The sequence below is a fragment of the Amblyomma mixtum genome, chromosome 6, assembly GCF_055824585.1.
Source record: "Amblyomma mixtum isolate Tamu chromosome 6, ASM5582458v1, whole genome shotgun sequence".
Lineage (NCBI taxonomy): Eukaryota > Metazoa > Arthropoda > Arachnida > Ixodida > Ixodidae > Amblyomma > Amblyomma mixtum.
Genome location: NC_143017.1, coordinates 102,334,742 through 102,357,990, shown reverse-complemented (window position 1 = coordinate 102,357,990; position 23,249 = coordinate 102,334,742). Strand labels below are relative to the sequence as shown.

General features: G+C 48.5%; 2 protein-coding genes across 2 annotated transcripts; one reads left to right on the top strand and one right to left on the bottom strand.

Moving 5' to 3' along the window:
- Positions 1-1,514: 1,514 nt before the first annotated feature.
- Positions 1,515-22,684, bottom strand: LOC149339879 (uncharacterized). Its single transcript, XM_089551012.1, has 7 exons — positions 22,613-22,684; positions 21,815-21,951; positions 20,308-20,420; positions 14,203-14,363; positions 12,906-13,004; positions 2,210-2,324; positions 1,515-1,588 (listed from the first exon to the last, which is right to left on the bottom strand). The coding sequence occupies exons 2-7, from the start codon at positions 21,907-21,909 to the stop codon at positions 1,515-1,517; spliced, it is 657 nt and encodes a 218-aa protein (XP_089407138.1). The 5' UTR covers positions 21,910-21,951; positions 22,613-22,684.
- Positions 7,584-8,834, top strand: LOC149339880 (uncharacterized). The gene has a single exon (XM_089550595.1). The coding sequence runs from the start codon at positions 7,584-7,586 to the stop codon at positions 8,832-8,834; it is 1,251 nt and encodes a 416-aa protein (XP_089406721.1).
- Positions 22,685-23,249: the final 565 nt, after the last annotated feature.

Below are 23,249 nucleotides of genomic sequence, written 5' to 3'. Positions count from 1 at the left end.
GCGGCACTAAAACGAACTCTTTATTGAACTGACTAGCACTAACTAAGGACTGAACAACTTAGCTAAGGACTGAGCATTTATGCAAAATGACTTTAATGACTAAAAGATGTGTCACCTATGGCTACGATGTAGGTGCCACTAGCTATCGGTATCCCATCTATGGTTCATCAAAAATGCCAGCTAGGTACTTTAGCCACACTTTCTTATAAAAGGACAGTGAAAAAAATAGGGAGAAAAAGACGAAGATGCAGTGACCTTTAGAAAGGCAAGTTAAGGCAGCACGTAGCAGTGCACAGAAAAATATCGCAATGCGTTTTATTTTTTTGATAGCATAGTCTTGCAGTATGGCTAATGGTGCACCAACAAATTGCCTCTAAACACGTAGCCTCGTCTACAACACTATGTGCAGTCCCCGTCAAAAGTATACAGCCCAAGGGGTTTGCTTTTGAGCCCTTTAGCGCGGCTCCCTAACACATCAAACAGTCCAAACCTTGGGAGGATTGCAGATGCAAAGCCATTTTTCTTTCGAGAGATTACAGTCGCTAAGCATGCATAACGAGGCATGCTGCAGACCTCACAACGAAACCCCTTGGGCTGTATACTTTTGACGGGGGCTGTACGTTATTGTTAGTTTGAGATGGCCATTTTCCTATTGGTGAACTTATCCGGCCTCTGGCACAACATGCCGCGCGGTCCTGGGTCCAACCAGGTATGGCAGGCTGTTGAGGCTACTGACGAAACGAATTTCAAGCAAAGCGGCGCGCCTAAACGCCACATTTAAATCCATCATAGGAATGAGTAGTCCAATATTTAGGTCAAGTTCTTGCGCTCCTTTAAACGTTGAACAAAAGTAACCTGCTGACTTTAAGACATTATTATCGCCTACAGGGGCGGCGTAGTAACGCTCGAGCTTCTCATCATGGTACAAGATCCGCTATCGGTCCGCAAAATGAAGACGTTTGCGCACATGCTTACCCTGTCTTCTCCAAGACTTGTGAGACGTACGTCGTATGTCGTCTCTCTGAAAAGCGTCGTCAAACCTATGACATACCAGCTCATGAAGTGCATTGCGAAGGCCGCATCGCATCAGATCTGCCGGACATGAACACTCGTTCAGAAACGAAAAAGAGAAAAGAAAAAAAAACTTTCGCTGGTTTTCAGGCATGCGGTGAAGGTCGCCTTCAGGCGTCGACCGAAACTTTCTGGCCAATCTTGTAGCAGGTCTAGTTACACACAGCACCGCATGCACGCCAAAAAGCATCTGTATATTCTGTTCATTTTCAAAACAGCTGCTCGTTGAAGAATATTTTTCCGGCAATAAACTCAATTTTGTGCCAATACAAAGGCATTAGAACAAAGATCGCTTTATCACTGACAGTTCACATTAGAGTATTAACATTGTTAACCTGTTAAGTGAGGCGATGCTCCCAGCTTGCCTACACCATGTTAGGAAACACCTTGCAATGTTCTTTCTAAAGTTTCCGTTATTTACCAGCAGGAAATGGAACCTTTGCTTACTCGCAGGGCGCTCCACACTTCTTCATGCATTTCGTGACGGTCTTGTTTGTGATTTGCTTGTCGCAGACCGCTGCGAAAAAAAATGATAAATGCATCCTGAAAATAAACGCGCTGTAACAAAAACAGGGTTATAGAATCCTTAAAAAGCATATCATGGCCAGTTTTCTCTGTCAACATAAAAGCTAATAAATCAAATACTGATTAACAACTATGAAACTTAGGTGACAAATGTGACGGCTGAGTAGTCTCTGAAATCTTCAAAGTAATAGCGCAGGATCCTCGCAGGGCCAGGAGCAGGATGTTCAGGAGATGACCGGCTATAATGGGTTAGCTGCTGTTAAAACCACTTAGATTCTGGAAAACCTGAATAATTTGAATTATAATAAAGCCCTCAGCCACTGTGTGAAAACTGGAGCAGTTAATTTCAAAACTTGAAAGCATTACAAGATTAAGAACGTTCCACTAGTCTAAAGAACATTTGGGTTGCTGACCAATGTCCTGATTAACTAAGAACTTTCGGCCGATGTCTATACAAAACTCGGTGTTGTGAACTTAAAATAAACATTAGCATTTGATGCTGCGGCATTACAAAAGGAGCGGCCGCAATTCTAGCATTGAAAGATATAAAAACAGCGAGAGTAGAAGAAAATACAAAGCAGAAAACACCAAGTCAAATCTAATTTTGGCTCACCCGTGCCTTGATAGCTGCACGTGGACACGTTAAAGTTGGAACCGTACTCGTGTTGTGGTCTGACGCAGCGGCAAGTTTTTATTTCTTGTTGAATCAGGCAGTCTTGAATGCACAGCTTCGGAAAAAGAAAACGGGCAAAGGTCAATTAGCCACGTTCCGAAGGACACACACCAATACAACAAGATTAGACAGACTTTTCTGTTGTTCGCATTCAACTGGCCGAAACTTGGAGCATGCGTTGCGCTGAACATTTTAACGTCCTCGATTATCTGCGCCCATTTATGTTTTGGTTCTCAGTAGATCACATAACTCTGTGATACGTTTGCAGGAATCCTCTCTAAAGTTAACTACTACGTTGCTTATGCACTTTAACTGTTATTCCGAAAAGACGCAGCTGTTCTGTTACTTCGTTAAATAATTAAACGCACTTTACCACTTATTAGTGCCGCATAGATAGGCGGATGCACGTCCTTCCGGATTTTTAATATCATGCGACCGTCGACAGTCCAACATGACAGGGCCTTATAACAACGATGAGCGGAAAAATCGGCGGGAGTCCGCGCACGAAGTTTCTCCAGTGCGAGCGTCATCTCCTATGCTTTTAAACCCTTCCCAAAGACGCACGACACTACCTGTTTGCGAAAAACCGGTGTGAAGTAGAGCGCGCGCATCACCCAAGATTTTGCACTGCGACCCATGTTTCCTTTTTCTTTCATACTATCGGAAGCCACTCATGCGATGTGGAGTTAAAATTTAAAACACATACACACAGTACGATTGCCACTGTGTGACGCAAGATTCAGCGACAGCTCTTGAAGCATTGCCATTTTTCGATATATTGAGGTAGACAGTTCGAAAGCACATATGTATAGTTATAGCGAACATTTTTAGGTTTTCCACGCATGCTTGCTCCTCGGCAATCGCTGTTCTCCGATCCACCGTTGAAGACGCGCGGCATCGCAGCCGCTGCAGACGGACCGTGCTGCTTCCTCCCCTCCCGCCATAATCTCCCGCCATAATCATAATCCGTCATAATCATAGGCGGGCCTCATTCCGGGACTCCCGCTGTCACCTAAAGCATGGCTGAGGTAGAGTTACTACATTGTCCCTAGAGTTGTGCGTAGGTCCGCCATACTGCTCCCCCAAGCACTCTAATTATGAGGGAAAGCCGCAACTCTTGGATGCAGGAGGCGTACTTGGTGCAGTGGTTAGAACGAATGCAGGCTCAATTCCCTTGATGCTGGCTGCCGAAATTGCCTTACTCTAGGCAAATTGCGGTTGCAATATATGACGCAACTTTCGAGTGATGCGTCCGCTGCACCAAGGCCTATCTCAAAGAGTTACGAACGAAATATTCGCCATGTGGCGGATGGGTGGCGCCATCTGTTGTAAGTGCCAAGAATCAGAAACGTTTTCTTTTTAACAATTGGCGAACAGTTGCAATAAAATAGCGTGTTATCGGCAATAAAACATCGTTTTCAGTCAACATGTGCACTCGGACAAAATAAAATGCCTCAAAGCACGAGAACAGTAGGTGTACGAACTGTCTAGTGCTAAACGATGCAAAGGAGTTGCCTTCTCCGCAATGCATGGATGATTTCAGACATATCATCGCATTTGCCAGTAGAGTCGCGAGCGGCGCAGGGAAAACAAACGCGCGACTCTAGGTACTTATAGAGCAATTCTAGGCTGTGGTGCCTGCGTGCGATTTGGTGCTTGTGCGCGTCCAAGGCAGATACTTCTACCGTGACAGTGTGAGAAAAGGAATTGTAATGTGTAATAGTGCGCATGTGTCCGACGCCACCGCTGTCTGGGACGACATCGTCTCCATAAGCGCCAAATGTCTGCCGCAAACGAGTGTCAGCAAGCTTGCCTACGATTGTTTTGCTTTAAGTTACACTTTGCTAAAACTGCCTGTGCGACTTTGCTTATGTAACCTGAAGTCTTCTGTATTGTAAATTCTGTAAATATATTTCTTCGTTTGGTCATCTGCATCATCGATTGCCTCCTCCTTCATCACAGCCGAACCACCACGTTTGGGGACGCCGGAGCCCCTCCGAAGAAAGGAACGAAAAATCTTTAAATTTACTCGTAATAACCACCCTCCCGATAGCTCCCGGTAATCATCCAAATCCAGCTTTTTTTGGCAGACAGTGTAATAAGAAAGGGAATAGATTAGCTATAAAATGCTCTCGCATTACCTACTCATCGCTTGTGTGGGCTGCAGGGTAAAAGGGAACGCGCGTCGCTGTAACAGATCACGTAATCAAACGCGTGCTGCACTGTACCCAGGTTTGTAACGCAATAGCCTTAAAGGCCCCTTACACAAGAAAATCCGGTGTCGGCGTTGTCGGCGTGGCCGGCGTTGTGAGCGAAATATCACAAGCATGGCTCTGGCAGGTGGTCCCTATAAAGCAACCTAGGAGGCAGTTCGGCCAACTAGGACACGTGACCTTGCAGCTGATAGTGAGCAAACTGCCCCCCCCCCCCCCTCCTTGTTAGTGATGGAACGCGATAGCGTAAATGAGTAACCAGCATGCCCAAGCTGCTGCCCTGCCTATCTCGGCAGATGGCAGTTAATTTAATGATTGGTCGCTCGGGAAAAGCAACCTGGGCCGCACAAGGTCCGCCGCATGGAGCACCTGCCATTGCAGGGCGGTGGCGCATCGCTTACCCGCTGCACCACTGCGCTAGGAGTGGTATGAGGACTCCCAGGGGTCTATGAATGTAAAGCAGAAAATGAGCTTCTGCATATGTGGGAATCAGCCCATTAACTCTACCTCGTCATACCCTTAAGGTGGCGCTTCAGTGTCCCCCCCAATGTTTTTGCTAACAATTAACGAGGCGGGACGTACGTCCACATGCAGGGAACACCTTAGCAGATGACTATCACACTGGATAGGACTACTGTGCTCTTGCGCTGAGTCTCTCCGAGTTCCCTGCTTATCGCCGCTATAAGGCACTGACACACCACGCGGCCGACGGTCGTGAGATATTAAAAATCCGAAAGACTGTAAACCGCCGTCAAAAGTTTAAAGGGGCTCTGAACGGGGATGTAATAAAGTTGCGGTATGCCTGGGATGTTAAAGCGCGCCGCTTCACGAATATTGTCCAGCAACAATTTTTTTTTAATGCGCTTAGTAGAATCTGTAGAAAAATTTTGAATTTCAGCGTCTTCGCGTCTTTCCCTCTTGTCACTTTTTGCACGCTGTAAGGTAGGTTCAGCTCCGTCAGCCCCACCTTCGGGGGTGGGGCTTCCTGACCCGGCGGAGTTACGCGACTTACTGGCCGCGGCCATGATAGCTGCCTGACGCCTGAAAGAACCTAATCAATAGCCGTCTCTCAACTTCTAAACGCAGGTGTGAGCAACGAAGGAGGGTGCGAGCATGTAAAAGACGACGGGAAGGGTTCGCCCAGAGCCATGCTATGGGCTCGCCTACTTTCGCGCGTGATTGTGGGTCCGCTGCTGCGTGTAGAACTGTATTATTTGGCTCAGGTGTTCATGACAACACACTGCAGTGGTTGAGAGAGTTGACATTCTCTCCTCGGAAGGTGTTTCAGAGCCCCTTGAAAGTTTACAGAAGGCGACGCTGCCGAAGAAATCTGATTTCCTTGCATCCAAAGCGTATTGGTCGAGATTTAATGTCCCACTGCGTAATTCGCACAGTGACGCTGAAACTGCACACATTTTTTCCACGATGCATGGAAAGGCGTAGATCAAATTAATTTTTTTCTCCCATAAGCTTTTTACCGCGGGTGTACACGCGGCCACAAAAGTTTACCGGGCATGTGAACAAAGCAATACCAATCTTTCTCGTCGCCTAGCTCCGTGAAAAGGTTGGGATTGAGACTGGTCCCACGGGCACATGCCCAAACCAGCGTTTAGTTTTAGCGTGAAAGCACTATTACGAAGGGTAAACCGCGAGCACGATCTTGAAATGTTTGTGGTTTTGTGCCATCACTGCCGATCGTGCCGCCATTTTCTGTACAGCGGGAACAAGTGCCACATCGTTTACACTCCTAGCGCCCTCGTTTGGACGATACTCCCACTCACATCGCGGCCTTCAATCGTGATGACGTCATCCGTCGGCATATAAACACAATAGTGGGCTTCATTTCGATAAAAAGCATGCGTACACAACGATAGTACGACATGAAAAACAGCATGATAAGCCAACATTAAAAATGCAACAGTAAAGTAAAAATACAAGCCAAAGTTCATGCAGTTCTGCTTTCGTACGTTTACAGAATTTAGGCAAAAATTCTCCGTCATTTTTTTAGTCTGTTCCGACATGGTTCAGTCGTTTAAGGTAGCTTATGTAAAGAAAACAGATAAAGAAGCAGCACAGTCCGGAAAGAAAGAAAGAAAGAAAGAAAGAGAGAAAGAAAGAAAGAAAGAAAGAAAGAAAGAAAGAAAGAAAGAAAGAAAGAAAGAAAGAAAGAAAGAAAGAAAGAAAGAAAGAAAGAAAGAAAGAAAGAAAGAAAGAAAGAAAGAAAGAAAGAAAGAAAGAAGAGACGGTAGCAGAAGCCGGGGCCCTCACGGAGAAGAGAAACGGCGACACCAGACGGAACAGCCAAGAAACGGCCATTGAAGGCGCTTGAATGCCATGGCTAGTTCCAACCTGCTAGCAGGCCCCTCCCGACCAGATGGCGCCATCAATTGCAGAGGGGTACGAAAAACTTCTTGTGGCCAGCGAGCAGCATTAAAGGAGAGTCGAAGAGAAGAGTCGTCGAAAGAAAATGAGTGCCGCCAATGTTTCTCAACTCACACCAACTAGACCAGCTCTCTATGCCCGTTTTCGTTATTATTCGACCCCCCCCCCCCCCCCCCTAGTTTAAAGTAAGTTGATTAAGTGCAGTGTTAACGTTCACAATTAAAAAATTCTGAAGACATTAAAGTCTGCATAAGTGGTGGAATGGGAAAGCACGTGTTTTGAGGGAAAAAGGGCGCAGTAGCTCTGAAATCTCGATATCTCGGTGGACGCCTCAACAGCGCCTTGAAGCATGCAACTGAAGGTTCATATATACTGGTGAACAGCGCAAAAAAGGCGGGACAACGACAAGACAAGCGCTGACTATCAACTGGGTTTATTGAAGGACGGAATGGTATATATACCCTTCCGTAAGGTTCATATGCCATTGGTCCGAACCCATCTCACAATCTAGCGTCCAACTCGACTAAAACATGTAAGCTATATGCAAAGAGAAATGCTATGACACCACCCGGAATGCCACCCGGAATGCTGTATGACGAACGTTGCTCAAATTTTTTGTGGCTGTACTCGTGAATACTGCCACCACATTAAGGACAACCAGTGATGACACCGCTGGGATCATTCTACTTCCAGCCACCGAGCGTGACGGACGCAGAATCATGGGCTCCCACGGAGCGGCGATAGCAGCCGTTGCCGGCCGCGGAAACAGGTTTGCCAGCGACGCTGATAAGGACTACGAGATCGTTCTGCCTACCCTGCCCACCGGACGTGTTGTTTTAAACACGGTTTTTCTGCACGGCGACGTGCGTGTGCGACCCTACAGGGTCGAAGACTTTAGAGACGCCCTCGCTAACGTGGGTGCGCTCCCCGACGTCGTGGCGTTGGGGGCGTACCAGATTAACCACGTGTGGGCGGTAACCTTCAGCAGTGGGGATGCCGCAAAGAAACTGGCCGCCATGAAGGTGCTCGAGGTTAAGGGACGCCGCTGCATCGTCTTCGACCCAGAAGACCACCAGGTGAAGCTTCGCCTGCACTGGATGTTGCACGGCGTCGCCGACGAGGACATCCGGACAGCTTTCGCGGCGTTCGGCAACGTGACCGAGGTCACCCGGGAGCGGTGGCGCGTCGCCGGCATGAAGGAGAAGGGGTCCACCACGAGAACCGTGCTGCTAAAGATGAAGCCTGGCATGAAGGTGGATGACCTACCCCACCAGGTTCGTGTCGCCGGCGAGTTGGCTCTCGTGGTGGTGCCCGGGCGGCCGATGCAGTGCCTGCGCTGCGGCGGGACGGGGCACGTGCGCCGTGATTGCAAGGTGCCCAGGTGCTCAAAGTGCCGTCGCTATGGACACTCCGAGGCTGACTGCGTGCGCACCTACGCGTCGGCAACCGGCCGTGTAGCGGCGAGCGACTCCGCAGAGCTCATGGACGTCGTCGAAGCGGAGGAAGCAGCGAGCGGTATCGACGACGCGGGCAAAACGGACGGGGTGGCGGTTCAGCCAGCTGTTGCAAGTCGCAACACCGACACGGCTGTCGCACAGGAGAGCGGGTCGCCAGCTGCTGACTCGCCTTCGACGCCAGTGGAAACGCCCAACGATGGAGCGAGCCCGCCCGTGCACGTGGACGTGGAACGCAAGGCGGCCAGCGAGAGCCACGACGACAAGGCCGACTCCCGCGTGAACGTCGGCGTGACTACACCTGCGAAGCGTTCGCACGCCGAGACCAAGGCCAACGGGGAGAAGGCAACAGAGCCCAGCGTGGAGGAACCGCCGGCAAAGACGCCGCAAGCGCGACGGCCCAGCCTGCGGCCGCGCCCAAAGGTCCCGACTGAGAAGCGTGGCGGCGACAAGGCGCCGCCTGACCAGGAGCACGTGCTCGCGCCGGGTGACACCGGCGGCGACGGCATCGTCTAGCGACATGCTGGACGCGAGAGGTAAGCACCATGCTTTCGGTCTCCTCTTCCTAAGTTAAAATGGCTTCTGCAACTCCGTTTAAAGTCGCCACCCTAAACGTTAGAGGCCTGGCAGGTAAAAGAAAACAAAGCCAGCTGTACCGACTTGTAACGGAGCAAGATATCGATATACTGGCAGTGCAGGAGACCAAAGTCGACGGGGAGGAGGAGACCGGGAGCATGGTGCGACGTTTCACGTCTAGGTATTTTGCCGTCGTTAGCCACGCTGTAGGCACATCGGCTGGCTGTATTCTTTTTGTTAAGAAGTTGCCGGGGATAGAAGTACACGGTCATCATTCGTGCCTGTCGGGTCGATACGTGTCCATCGATTTTTCGCTCTGTAACATCGACTGGCGCATTGTTTGTCTGTATGCACCTAATGTGGTTGATGACCGAGCCGCGTTTTTTGAAAGCGTCGAAGAACGGCTTCGCACGGACAGGCAGCTCATTGTTATGGGCGATTACAACTGTGTTCTTAGTGCGCGCGACAAGACAAGCGTCCGAGGCTTCAGGGATAAAAGCACCGAAGTGTTGTTACGAATGATTGTGAACTGCAACCTCGAGGATGTAGCAGAGTGTCTTGAAGGAACGCGTGCTGTAAGGTACACACGATTCGAGGGCACAAGTCACGCACGGCTAGACCGAATTTATGCATCCGCGGAAACGGTCACTAAATGCAATAGTTATGTAGTTCTGCCGGTTTCATTTTCTGACCACTGTTTGGTTCAATGCTGCATAGGATTCATTAAGAAGGGGAATGGTTTTTCATGGGAAATGTGGAAGTTAAATGAGAAGCTACTCCAGGACGAATTTTATAACCGAGCTGTAAGGGAAGAAATAGCAAAAATAGAACCAAGTAGTAACATGAGGATTTGGCAGCAGTGGGAGCTCACTAAAGAAACTTTAAAATTAAAAGCAATAGATAGAGCCACCTGTATACGTCATGAAGCAAAAAAAGACGAAATGGAGCTAAAGGCACTGCTTCAGAAGATGATAAAACAGGAATGCCGAGCGCCTGGTAAATGGATAGAAGACATAAGGAAAACCAAACAAAAGTTACAGCTTATCGAAGAAGAACGTTATCGGGGAGCGCTGGTGAGGGCAAGGGCAGAAGACATGGCCGCAGGGGAAGCGCCAACGAAACGAGCGCTTGGTTTAGAAAAAGCCCGTGCCGAAAGAAACCACATAAACGAAATAGAATGGAGAGGTGTTTCTAAAACGGACATCGATCATATCAAAGCAGCTTTTTTCGAGCATTACCAGGCGCTCTTCGCATTGCATCCGGTAGACGTTGTCACTTTTAAGGAGGCGTTTCTGGCCGAGATGCCGCGCCTGGACGACGAAACTAAAGACAGATTAGAGCAGGCGATAACTCAATTGGAAGTTGAGCAAGCAATAGACAGCTTAAACCCTGGTAAGTCGCCTGGACCGGACGGGTTCAGCGCGGCATTCTACAAAGAATTTAAGCATGTAATTTCCCCGGTCTTGACAGTCATCTTTAATGAAGCCTTTAAACTAAAATCACTGCCTCCGTCCTATGGCTCTTCCCATACTGTGCTGATTCCGAAAACGGACGACACAGACAGATTACGACTGGTAGCAGCATATCGACCCATAGCACTCACTAACGTCGAGTACAAAATTTACATGAAGGTTTTGACACGAAGGTTACAGACCGTGATCCATTTATTAGTTGGTCCGCATCAGACCTGCGGGATTAAAGGGCGGTCCATTTTTACAAATATCCACGTTGCGCGCAGTGTATTAGAATGCTGTGATGACACTAATGATCAGGTAGCTATACTCCAGATAGATTTAGAAAAGGCTTTTGACTGCGTTGCCCATGAACTTTTGTTTGCAGTATTAGGCCATGTTAACGTTGGTTCTGTTATTCGCGAGGGTGTGGCCCTGGCATACCGGAACTGCACGACGAGATTGATCGTTAACAAGAGTCTGGGGGCCCCCATTAGCGTGCAGCGTTCGGTGCGCCAGGGCTGTCCCCTCAGCCCCCTTTTATTTTGTATTTATGTGGAGACCCTTTGTTTAAAGATACTGAAAAACAGGAGTATTACCGGATTCAGATTACAAGCAGCCGAAGTGAAGCTCTTGGCGTACGCTGATGACATTGCTGTGTTTGCCGTTGACGAGGGAGGCATAAGCGAGGCTGTTCAATGTGTACGCGATTTCAGCCAAGCTACAGGCAGCGGGGTTAACTGGTCGAAGTGCCTCGGGCTTTGGCATGGAAGGTGGGCGTCTACGCCTGAAAGGTTTGCTAGTGTGCCGTGGACGACAACACCAGATAAGTACTTGGGCGTTCCGTTCGATGCTTACCGTGACAGTGAACATTATTGGACAGGACAGGTCAAAGAGACACGGGAGAGAGCTGATAAGTGGAAAGGAACGACCTTGTCGATTTTCGCCAGAGCCACTGTTTGCAACCTGTTCTTTATCAGCAGGCTCTGGTACGTAATGCAGGTGTTGCACTGTTCACGGTTAGGTATTCAAAAGCTACACCGAATTTTCGCCGTCTTTATCTGGTCGTCTGAATGGGAGCGCTGCAGCCGGACCAACCTGTTCCGACGGGTACAAGACGGCGGGTTGGGATTGGGCCATTTGTTTTTGCGACAGCTGGTCAATCGTTTTTTGTTTTTTAGGGACACAAGAGACCCTTTTTTGAGTACCGTATGCCAAGTTAGGCTGCGGCATCTACTTCCAGAGTACATAGTCGGAACTGCTGAGGTGTATAGTAGGGTCACCGGTTTTTACCGGGAAGTCGTAGCCAGTGTAAGGTTTCTTTCCGCGCGATTTTCCAATTACTTTCTGTCCAGTGTGAAACGAAAGAAACTGTACCGTGCCTTGTGCGATGTAGTTTTCCCCGAGCCCTTGTACACGGCCTTGTACAGTGGAGGCCCAGGCAAAGATGTTTTAAAAAGAGTTAAAAAAATGCAGGTGCCGCCTGGAACAAAAACCTTCTTTTTTAAGTTGCACACCGGGACCTTACCGGTTAAAAAATGTTTAGAGGGAAAGGAATTGTTTTTACCCTGGGGATCTCACTGTTTAATTTGCAGAAAGCCGGAAACAATAGACCATGTATTTTTACACTGTTGGGAAGGGGTTTATTTTTGGGATGTATTGCAGCGAACATTAAAGAAAGAATTTCCACTAGACCCGTATGGCATCCGGTTCTTATGTGTTGAAAATGAGGATGGGGTGCCTTTCGATTTAATAATGCTGACAGGCCTCCACTGTATATGGCGCTCCAGAATGGCAGGCTGGCATTGTGACAGTGACGCAAGACCTGCCAGAATTTACTTTCGCGAAAGTATGGAGATGTTTCTGGCCATTCAGAAAGCCGCTGCGGAGCCTCCGGAGTGGCTCTCAAGACTAGAGCCGCTCTGTACGTTGCGTGAATTTTAATTGGACGAAGCCAGATTTATGTTGGCTGACCACAAGTCGTGTGTACATAGTTATTGTCTTTTGTTGATTGTTTGTGTTGTCCAGTTTTTTGTGTCAAAGCCAGGCAATAAAGAAAAAAGACACCGCTGGGATTTCATGCGCACCTGCGATATCTGTTGCTCAAACCAGCGTCGCCGTTTCTTTCCATCATTCCTCCTCTCTCCTCTTTGGACGTGGCAACGATTGTGATTCATCTCGGGTGTGACGTCATCACTCTAAATTTTGGGTGGTCCTTTCACGTCATCTCAAACCCCGGCGGCCCGGGTTCGAATCCCACATCGACCACAATTTTCTTTTCCTGTTTTTATTCATCTCCCTATTAACGTCCCATACCTAATGATGTCACAGGGGACCAACTTCCGGCCCCACATTTTGCGGACACTTCCGCCGTCTACATAGCCATCTAACGCTTTCGCATTTAAAAAAAAAGAAGAAAATCCACTACATCTTATGCCCGGTAAACTGTAGTGCTCAGGTGTACCATACAGTACGAACCTCCTCGCTTTGAAAAGCAGCAAGATAGCCTTCAAAACAAAATAGCGAGATTATGTCATAATGTTACAACAAAGACACGCACGTCTTGGGTGAGGTACCCCAGAAACTCCTTCCTGAGACCGGCTGCCCTGTAGTCGGAACATCTCGATGCAAACGGAGGCGGCAGGCGACGCACAGTTTGCTGGGAAGGGAACACAAAAAATGAGCGCTGAACCAGTGATGCCTACGCACGTGCTATGTTTCCAGCACGGTCACAACAACGCTTGATCTAAAGCAGGTGCAATACTGCTAGCGTCACAGCGAATAAAGCTATGAGTGTTACTTGACTGTTTTTCAATAGCTATGTTTCTGGCTCATCACACATATGCCATAAACAAACAAAAAATGTCAGCAAGAAACTTCATTTTCACGGTCACATGAAATAAGGTCAGTCAGAGGCTAACAAAGGGTTAGGAACCGCAACATAAAGCTCAGTTCCGCTGGCAATTACAAAGCGTATCGATATACCATGTTTTTCACACATATTATTTTGAGCCGCTACTTTCTTCGATTCATTTACTGTGCTATTTATCTCTCCGTTATCGCTGCAGCTCTGTAATTTTTTATTTATTTGGTAATAATTTTATAGTAATTATAAATACCACTAGAAATCAGCAATGTAATAATAGTAAACGCAGTCCAATTTGCGGCCGCCACGGTGGCTCAGTGGTTATGGCGCTCTGCTGCTGACCCGAAAGACGCGGGTTCTATCCCGGCCGCGGCGGCAGAATTTCTTTGGAGGAGAAATTCTAGAGACCCGTGTAATGTGCGATGTCAGTGCACGTTAAAGAACCCCAGGTGGTCGAAATTTCCGGAGCCCTTTACTACGGCGTCTCTCATAGCCTCAGTCGCTTTGGGACGTTAAACCCCCATAAGCCACAAGCCATGAGTCAAAAAAGCGTTACTCACTCTCTCGGATGTAGAGGTTGCGGAACATGCCAAATGAACAGAAGGCGTAAAATGAATAGAGGCAGATGTAAAGGAAAACGAAGCCTTGTTACCCCCCCCCCCTCCCCTCACTCTCCTTCCTGGAGTGCTCGGCTTCATTCGGGCACGGCAGATTATCAGTGGGCCTTGGCGGAATAAGCGCTCTTCTTCATTGGGCCTCAGAGCTGGCCTCAAATAAAGTTGTTTTCCTTCCTTCATGATGGATATTCTTTGTACCGCTAATATTTTGAAAAAATAAGCCTTTCATTTGTTCCGTCTTCGAGCGAAATTCGAGTTGTTCATAAGACTTTTTAGTCTCTAAGTGTGACGTAAGTGCTTCGTAACAAGGCTCGAAAGCAGCACTTTTTACCAAGGCCGTACATGCAGGCGAGCGATGCGGACGCAGCGAGTACCTGCGCCACGGAGACGGTGTAGGTGAGCCCCGGCTTGACCGTGATGGAGGACAGCCTGTCCGGTGGGCACGTCTCGGACCGGTGGATGACCAGCGGCAGCTTGTCCGTGGCCTGCAGCTGCATCACCTTGCCCGGAGTCCACGCGGCTCGAATGGAGAGCTCTGCGATTCGCAGTCGCGCCCACAACACGAATCCAAGCAAATATAAATACGCTCAGCCGCACGGGCGCCAAACAAGGTCCTCATACATTAGCCGGGCATCATTTTTCACCTTCTTAATAAAACAATAAAGTGGAAAAATTTTCCATAATGCCTGCCTTGATCTTGCTCCTGAACAAAAACTTTGAAACGGCCATTAAAATAAATAAATTAAAATGGCTGTCCCCGCGCCACCTGCCGGCACAATGGTATGCTTATGAACGCATCCGTTATAAGGTGAGCAACAACAAAATAAATGGGAGATAGTGCACCGCCCGGGCCTCTGAACAAATAGAATAGAGTGGGCTGTCAAAAAAAAAAGAAAAAATAATGGTCGATTTGCGTGAGAGAGAAAGGAATTTTAATGAGGGAAAGGTGGAGAGGTCGGCCGGTGGTAACATGGCCCTGGCCTGCTACTCCACACAGGGGAAAGGGAAGAGGAGGAAAAGGAAAGTGCGAATGAAGGCTGATGATGGCATAATACAATGAGTTTCTCGGGTGATGTCTGCACACACACACACCACACACACCACACTGGCTGGCACTCGCATCGCGGTGAGTAGACGCACATAAAACTCATAAAACTGGTGTCAGCAATACAAACACCGACACATGTCATTAACCATGTAGGTTGTGCACAGGCGGTCACAGACGAGTATCCAGGCCTGTTTCACACAAAAAGTTGAGCAGGGCCTTTGTCACACGGCACCAATCAGAACGTCTCGTCCTGGCGCCCAGAAGAGTTTCCTCAGAGATGGGGCGAGAGTCCAGTCGTTTCACGGTCGCCTCCAATGTTGTTCTTTCAGCAGTATAGTTCGGGCACTCGCAAAGAAGGTGTCCAATAGTCTCTGGAGTGTGGCACTGTGCGCAATTTGGGTTACTTTCGATGCCGATCTTGTGAAGATAGTGTTTGGTGTAGGCAACGCCAAGCCGTAGCCGGTGGAGTAAAGTCCCATGACGTCGCACCACCATAGATGGCAAATGTAATCGTGAGCCAGCGTCAAGCTTACAGACGCGGTCTTGTTGATGACTCGAATCATGCCAGTGCGACTGCATTGCCGCTTGCATTAAATGCGCCAACAAGGCTCCAATGTCTGATCTAGAAAAGGCTATCTCAATGAATATGTGCCATCCGAGCCTCGGCGTCAGCACGCTCGTTTCCCGCTATGCCGCAATGGCTCGGTATCCATTGAAACTTTATGATATGGCCGCGGTGGAAAGCTTCGGCTAACAAAACCACAATTTGTTGAACCAGCTGCTCGCATGCCCTTGGTTTTAGATAAGTTTGTACGACCTGCAGTGCCGATCTCGAGTCGCAGAATATAGTCCATTGCTGCGCTGGCTGGTGACCAATATAAAGGACGGCTTCTCGTATGGCTGCCAATTCGGTTGCCGTAGAGGACGTTTTGTGCATGAGCCTGAAACGGTGACATGAGGCATTTCCTGGCACTATCACCGCTGCAGCTGAAGAAGTGGTCGTCACGGATTCGTCCACGAAAACATGCTGGGTGTTAGTATACATAGATGTAATGTATGACAGCGCCAGCTGTTTCAGTCCGACTGTTGGAATGTGCGTCTTCTTTGTTATCCCGGGGATTGTTGTCCGTATAGATGGTTTTGGTACTGCCCAAAGTGGCACCTCCGCAATCTGGTGTGGCGCATAGTTCGAAGGCACCGCATTGCGCCGCATCCTAAGGGCTCTGGAAAAGGCTGCATCTGGACGCGCCGCACTAATGTTGGTCAGGGGGTGATGACGATGCCTGGTCAGATGCCGCAAATGCACACGCAGTGGCTCCTGTTGAAAATAAATTCGTGCTGGGCAGGCTCGGGCCTCATAAAATGTGCCCCATGTAGAAGTTTTACATGGCAAACCCAAGCATACTCTTAAAGCACGAGCCTGCGCCCTTTCAAGCACATGCAGGCCTGATAGTCTGACTCCCGAGAGAACGGGTGCACTGTATCTTAGAAGACCGACTACCAGCGCCTGGTACACATGTAGTAAAGATCGCTCAGAGGGACCCCAACATTTTCCTGCCATACACCGCACAATACTTGCAAAGCTGTCGAGCTTTTTCTTGAGCACAGAAATGTGCTTCGTCCAGGACAGGTCACGGTCTATCGTAACACCTAAGAATTTGTGATGTGTTACGTATGGAACAATTTGCCCGTCGATTGTGACCGGATACCACGCCATTAACTTGCGTGTGAAAGCCAATGCTACGCTTTTAGTTGGCGAAAGTTCAAGCCCCTGACGGCGCAAGTACGCAGACGAAATGGAAACCGAACGCTGCAATCTTGCTTGCACTTGGGGACGCGTGACACTTGATGTCCATATGCAAATATCGTCTGCGTAGGCGGATATCGAAACAGTCTTCGGCAGTTGTTTGAAAAGGCCAATGAGCACGAGATTGAACAACGTTGGACTAAGCACTCCTCCCTGAGGAACACCACAAGCAACATGATGATCTGCTGTGTCACCTTCAAGAGTCTCCATGTAGACTGTCCGGTTTGTCAAATAGCTTGCAATCCAATTGTGTAGACGTCCGCCTATGCCACATTCATCGAGTGCATTTAGTACTGCATCATGCTGAACATTATCGAATGCGCCCTTGATGTCGAGGAAAAGAGCAGCAGTCAACCTGTGACGGCGTTTTTCATGTTCTACCGTTGACACGAGATCAATTACACTGTCGATGGCAGACCGGCCTTTGCGGAAACCCGTCATTGTGGAAGGGTACAGTTCACGTTTTTCAAGGAACCATTCTAGACGGGTTAGCACCATACGCTCCATCGTCTTGCCAATACAACTTGCCAGAGCTACTGGTCTGTAGGATGCTAAGTCGAGTGGCGATTTCCCTGGTTTGAGCAAGGCCACAATGCGGCTTCTTTTCCACTGCTGTGGAACAGTGGCAGAGGCCCAAGAGTGGTTGAACAATGTTAAGAGGGCTTCCATTACCTGTGGGCCTAGATGACGAAGCGCATTGTATGTTATTCCGTCAGGTCCTGGGGACGAAGGATGTGTACAAGCAGAAAGAGCCGCTTTCAGTTCTTGAATTGTGAAGGGGATGTCCAGTCGATCGTCCATCGTGGGGGGAGCACATCGATGCTGCCGAGGTGAAGAAGCGCTTCCGGCAATTCTCGAACAGAAATCCTCTGCCACCTCTAGTTCTTGCCGTCTTTCATAAAGTGCCAATGCACGGAAAGGGTGTTTCTGCTGGGGAAATGTCGGCAGTGCTCGAACGACGTGCCAGATTTTGGAGAGTGGTTTGCGGGGATCCAATCTGCTGCAAAATTACCGCCACCGTTGTTTGCCTAGGTTCTCCAAATAGCGCTGTATTTGCTTCTGGGCACGTCGAGAGGCCCGGAGATCCGAGACATCCTTTGTCCTCCGGTATTTTCTTTCTGCGCGCCGACGAATCGCCCGAAGCTGCGCGTAGATCACATCCACTGGAGCTGTGGAATTGGGCGCCGAGATGTTGCGCGTTGTATCTTGCATGGCCGAAATAATACGCTGTTCCACATCTCTTGGATCAGCGAGGTTTCCACAGGTTTCTTCTAGAGCAATGCGGAAAGCACTCCAGTCGGTGCAACGTATTTTGGCATTTGGAAGACGGTGAAACCACCGTAGCTGCACATACGTTGGTATGTGGTCACTTCCATAAGTTTCAATATCAGCACACCACGTTGCGAACGATGAGAGGCGCCTGGATACAAATGCAAGGTCCAGGCAGCTGCTGTAGGTAGTCCCTCGTAGAAATGTCGGCGCGCCATCATTGAGCAAAACAAGACCTGCATTGTCCATGAACGTGGCGATATCCCTACCTCGAACGTTCGTAATGGTGCTTCCCCAGCCGTGGTGATGCGCATTGAAATCTCCTACTATTATATGGGGCTCTGAAACGCTGTCGAGTAGCGATTGTAGTCGTAGGGCATCAAATCGACCCCTTGGTGGTATGTAGCCACCTATAATAGAGATTGTGCGCCCATTCAGAGTCACAGTGATTGCAACATACTCGTTGCTACTGCCCCCAGGAATTTGATGCCGAATGTAAGTGAGGTCACGACGGACGCATAGTAGTACCTTGCTCAAATGCCCAGCCGCTTCAGAGAGGAAACTTTCATAACCAGACAGTCGAAAAGGAGATGTGATATTAGGCTCACATATTACAAGCACTGGAAATCGGTACTTGAAAATCCTCTGCCTGAAATCTGCTAGGCGGCCTCGCAGACCTCGAGCATTCCATTGTAATACCGCCGATCGAGAGATTCTCTCCTGTAGTGAGGGTGCTGACGACGGTAGAGCCATAATTTTTGAGTGCTATTAAAGGGTGGCAAGCACCGGTTCAATAGCGTCTAAAATTTGGACAGCAGCCTTAGCAATTGGCGTGTCCACTCCAGCAATTATCAGCCGTAAGGTGCGTGGTTGGGCCAAATGTGAATCAGGTGCTCTAGCAGGTCGGTTTTCCTTTCCGGTGTTCAGATGCAGTGTTCACGGAAGGCAGGTGTTCAGATAGCGGTAATGGGTCAATGTCCATATATGGAGAATATTGGTCATCCGTTCCAAGCATAGATACATAGGAGTCTTCCTACCCCTCCTGGCGCAGTGGTCAAGCGATGCGCCACTGCCCTTCTATGGCAGGTGCTGCCATTGGTGGGACTTTTTTCCTGTGTTGGTTTGCAACCCAGGATGCTCTTCCCGAGCAGCCTCTCACGATTAAATAAGCTGCTGCCTGACCAGGTAGGCAGGTTGTTGTGTGTATATACAGGGTTACTTTAGCCAAGGGTTAAAAGATAAAATATTTTAGGTAAGCCAGGGAAACTACGTACAGCCTTTGTCAAAAGTTTGAAGCCCAGGGGGTTTGCTTCTGAAGTACACTGTCTGGTTCGTAATGCATCTCCAGCGCTCCAAATTTGCTGAAGGTAAGAATATTTCTGGTCCTGCCTCCTCCAATGGGTAGGACTACCACGAATGTTACATGAGTCCCACTGCGAGGCTTAGAAGCAAACCCCCGGGCTCTAAACTTTTGACAAAGACTGTACATACACCTACTAACCGGCTCTCGCATCATAGGCAATTTTTGTTTCGCAATTAATTAATTAGCAATTAGTATCATTTTTCTAAACACGTAAATATCGACTTTAGACAGCAAATGTGAACACCTTGAGCATAGTGGTGTTCTGGGCCAGTTGGTAAAGCATGTTTAAGGGAGGCGTAGCGCGAAAAAAGACAGGGACGAGAGAGACACAAGACACAGGACCAGCGCTAACTTACAACTGAAAAATATGAAGCGAATTCCCGAGCTCTAGGAACCAAACGCGCATGCCCAGCAACAACTGATTAGATGAAGCGGAAAGAAACCTCACCTAGCACGACTCGAACACGACCTAATCACCATGACGAGAGCTGGACAGCCCCGTGCCAAACCTTCGAGCGGTAACGCGAAAGATGTGAGCACCAAAGTTGAAGAGCACCTTCAGAAACCCCCCTTCTATTTATTGGTGATAAAGAAAGCATCACGTGCATCTTTCTTCCGAGCTCCAAAGAAAGTCCGCGAAATACAAAAAAAATCACGTGACTAGCGCATTCGCGCGCCACGATTGCGCAGCTCTCAATCCTGGCTTAAGTGAACGAAATCAGCTGCTGGAAAGGCGCAACGACCTCACTGCTCCGGCAGGCCGATATGTCGACCGTGGTTGCGGCGCAAGTTGCGCCGACACGCTTGCAGACTGGCTCGCGCGATGAAACAACGAACAATTAATGAACCATTTTTTATTAATTTATTTATTTATTTATTTATTTATTGTGCGAGTAAATGTATAAGGGACAGCTCAACCACTTTCATCTCCACGGATGCAATAAGTAATGGCAACGGGAGAAAAAACAGCACACAAGAGCAACGTTACGAACCCCAGGTCCAGGGTACATTGCACTTGTGAAAGCGATGGTTCTGGTCCGACCACTGATTCGAGTCCACCGTGTAGCACATGGAAGCCGGCGGCCGGAAGTACGTCATCCTCATCCTGCAAATGCCACGCAAGGGCAGCTGTTTTCTCTTCTATGCACACGCTGGTGCGGTCGCAACCAGTTTGCGGTATTTGGATGTATCAGGTTTTTTGGTAGTGTCGGTATCGCATCTCAGTTGCCAAAGATGAAAAAAAACGGAACAAATTGTCCCTCGCATAATGTAGTACACTCTTCGGGCAAAGTTTTGCTTTCGGGCCACGATGTGTAGCACGCTAAGTTCCCCCAAATCTCTTGACCGTAAGAGGAACTCTGGTACTCGCCTGTACGAAGCTTAGGACATCCTCGGATGCTCAAAAGCTCTGTTACATGGCTTGCAGCCATGCATTCAGTAAGTACTAATTCATTTGTTCTCTTGAGGGCCGAATTCTCGTCTTCTAGTAGCTTACAATGGGCATTTAATGGGCGAAAACTGCTAATGCGACAAAAACTCAAATGAAAGCACCTGTCTTACGCACTGAGCAAGTAAGGCATGTTGAAATGCAGGCGGGAGTGTGCCTCAAGTTCGGCATTCTTGCTTGGAGCATTGGGTGTGTTGGGAAATGTTCTGGGGTGCATGCATTGACAGTTGTCATATGTCATGTATGCCAGCGGCTGCATCCGTTTGACTTCAAAGAGGCGCTGCCGCACAAACCCCGAGATTCAAGCCCAGTGAAACCCAACCGCGGACCTGCGAAAGTGGTCGCGCCATCTTTCGAAACGGCCTCATCGTTATCACCCGATAGATGGATCGCTGCAGTGGCTAGTGAATTATTTGTTTCTTTTGTTTTCCTTTCATCTGCATTTCTCTTTGCATTATAGCCTCGGTTAACTATTGCTTTGCATGGATTGCACTGTTTCGCAGAACACTTTGCCTGAGCTCTTCCAAGTTATTTGAACTTCCTCTGTATCGCCTATTTCCTGTACACAAATGGTTGTTTTGGCGAACTTTAGACTGTGAGCCATACTCTTGCTTGCAACCATAGAGAGCTGGTACACACTACCCCATTTGTCAGTTTGACACTGGCTGAGCTTGTCAGGCTAGGGCATCTCCTGAGATTGAACGCGCCGTGTCTGGCACACTCGTATGTATGTGACATTTGTTACGTCCATTGCACGACAAAGCCCTCTCCATCGATATGTCCTGTGCAAGGAGAAACCATTCAATCCACGCAAATTTTACAATCACATCCACCTCCCATCCTTCCATACCTCATCCACCTGCCGTCCCCTGCTACACTCCCTCCTCTCGTACTACACGTAGATACCCTAATGGCCGCCTCTGCTCGTAAAATACACTCCCACCAACAAGTCCAATATTCTAGGCTCGTACCCTAGCGCCCCTTTACAGCCACAGACTCTCAAACGCGCTGCGCCCTACAGTCATGCATAGTGTAGGCGCGAAGCTTCTCACACTTCGAGGCAGTTGAACGAGAGGCACGAGCTGACGGTGGAGCGCATGCTACAGCGGAACAGGTCCCTCTGCTCCAGAGCGACGCGTTGTCGCATTTCAGGGTCGTACTGGATCTGGAACACGTCATCGGTCAGCGTCTGCGAAGCACAACAGAGCTCCACTGATCGCTGTTCAGGGCGACCACTATGTTGGCTTCGACTTACAGACGAAGCCATTGAATGACGCGATAAGTTCAAGCCCAGTATCACAGTCATGAAGGGCCTGGTGATGTTCATAGTCCCTTCGAAATATTTGCAATTTGCCCAGAATACCTTCACAGGGCTAGCGCAGCAGTTACTCTGTTGTAGATGTTCCAGGAAGTTCCTTGCAGACATGCTATAGGAATTAGCTGCGCCTCAGCCACGCTATCATCAACACGTGTTCTTACCGACAGCCGATGAACTCAACATACCTAATAGGTTTTGGTCGTGTTCACCAGGAAGTAGGACCATAATGATTATAAGGTTGTCTGCAAATTAGTCATTTTTATATTAGTGAGGGAGCAAAAACATTCGATTTCATCTTAACAGAGCTGATTTCTGCTTGTACAAAAAATCCTCACAAAAGCATGTGAACATTTACCTTGGCGCTGTATATGCGTAATTTGTCTCCATTGCCCTTCAGCAAGAGTTAAGTTCCACAACACTCCAAAAGAAAGTAAGGCTCCAGTACCAATCTCGATTCGATTGCAAGTCATGGTAAATCAATCCGGGCAGAAAGTAAGCTGAGGCAAAGGCAAAGATAACGCAAGAAATTTACCTGTGCTTCGACAGTGCACGCCGTAGGATATAACTCGCACAATCGCGTTGTGTTGATCCTGCGTGAAACGAGAAAGAGGAAATTAGGCATAGGTGAAAACCAGATCTATGCGCTAAGAGACAAAGAGGGCAATGCCATTAGCAATATGGATAAGATAGTTAATGTAGCCGAAGAGTTCTACACAAATCTATACAGTAGCAAATGTAACCAGAACGCTAATGAGAGACGCAGTAGCGGACAGCAATGGGACATCCTGCCATTTACGGAAGAGGAACTAAAGAACGCCTTAGGATCAATGCAGAGGGGGAAAGCAGCTGATGAGGATCAGGAAATAGTCGATCTATTGAAGGATGGAGGGCAGATTGTGCTAGAAAAACTAGCCACCCTGTATACGCAATGCATTATGACCTCGAGCGAACCAGATGCTTGGAAGAACGCTAACATTGTTTGAATTCATAAGAAAGGAGACGTCAAGGACTTAAAAAATTACAGACCGATCAGCTTACTGTCCGTTGCCTACAAGGTATTTACTGAGGTAATCGCCAATTGAATCAGGACCTCCCCAGACTTCAATCAACCAAAGGATACTCGACAATAGACCATATTCGCACTATCAATCAGGTGGTACAGAGATGTG

What these genes read in the sequence shown, in the direction of transcription:
- LOC149339879 (XM_089551012.1), bottom strand. Translation starts at nt 21,909, where the DNA reads ATGCGACAACGCGTCGCTCTGGAGCAGAGGGACCTGTTCCGCTGTAGC. An exon ending in CAATGTACCCTGGACCTGGG is followed by an intron (nt 14,364 to 20,307) that starts GTTCGTAACGTT and finishes TGCGAATCGCAG; the next exon opens with AGCTCTCCATTCGAGCCGCG. An exon ending in GTGCAGCTATCAAGGCACGG is followed by an intron (nt 1,589 to 2,209) that starts GTGAGCCAAAAT and finishes TTTTTTTCGCAG; the next exon opens with CGGTCTGCGACAAGCAAATC.
- LOC149339880 (XM_089550595.1), top strand. Translation starts at nt 7,584, where the DNA reads ATGGGCTCCCACGGAGCGGCGATAGCAGCCGTTGCCGGCCGCGGAAAC.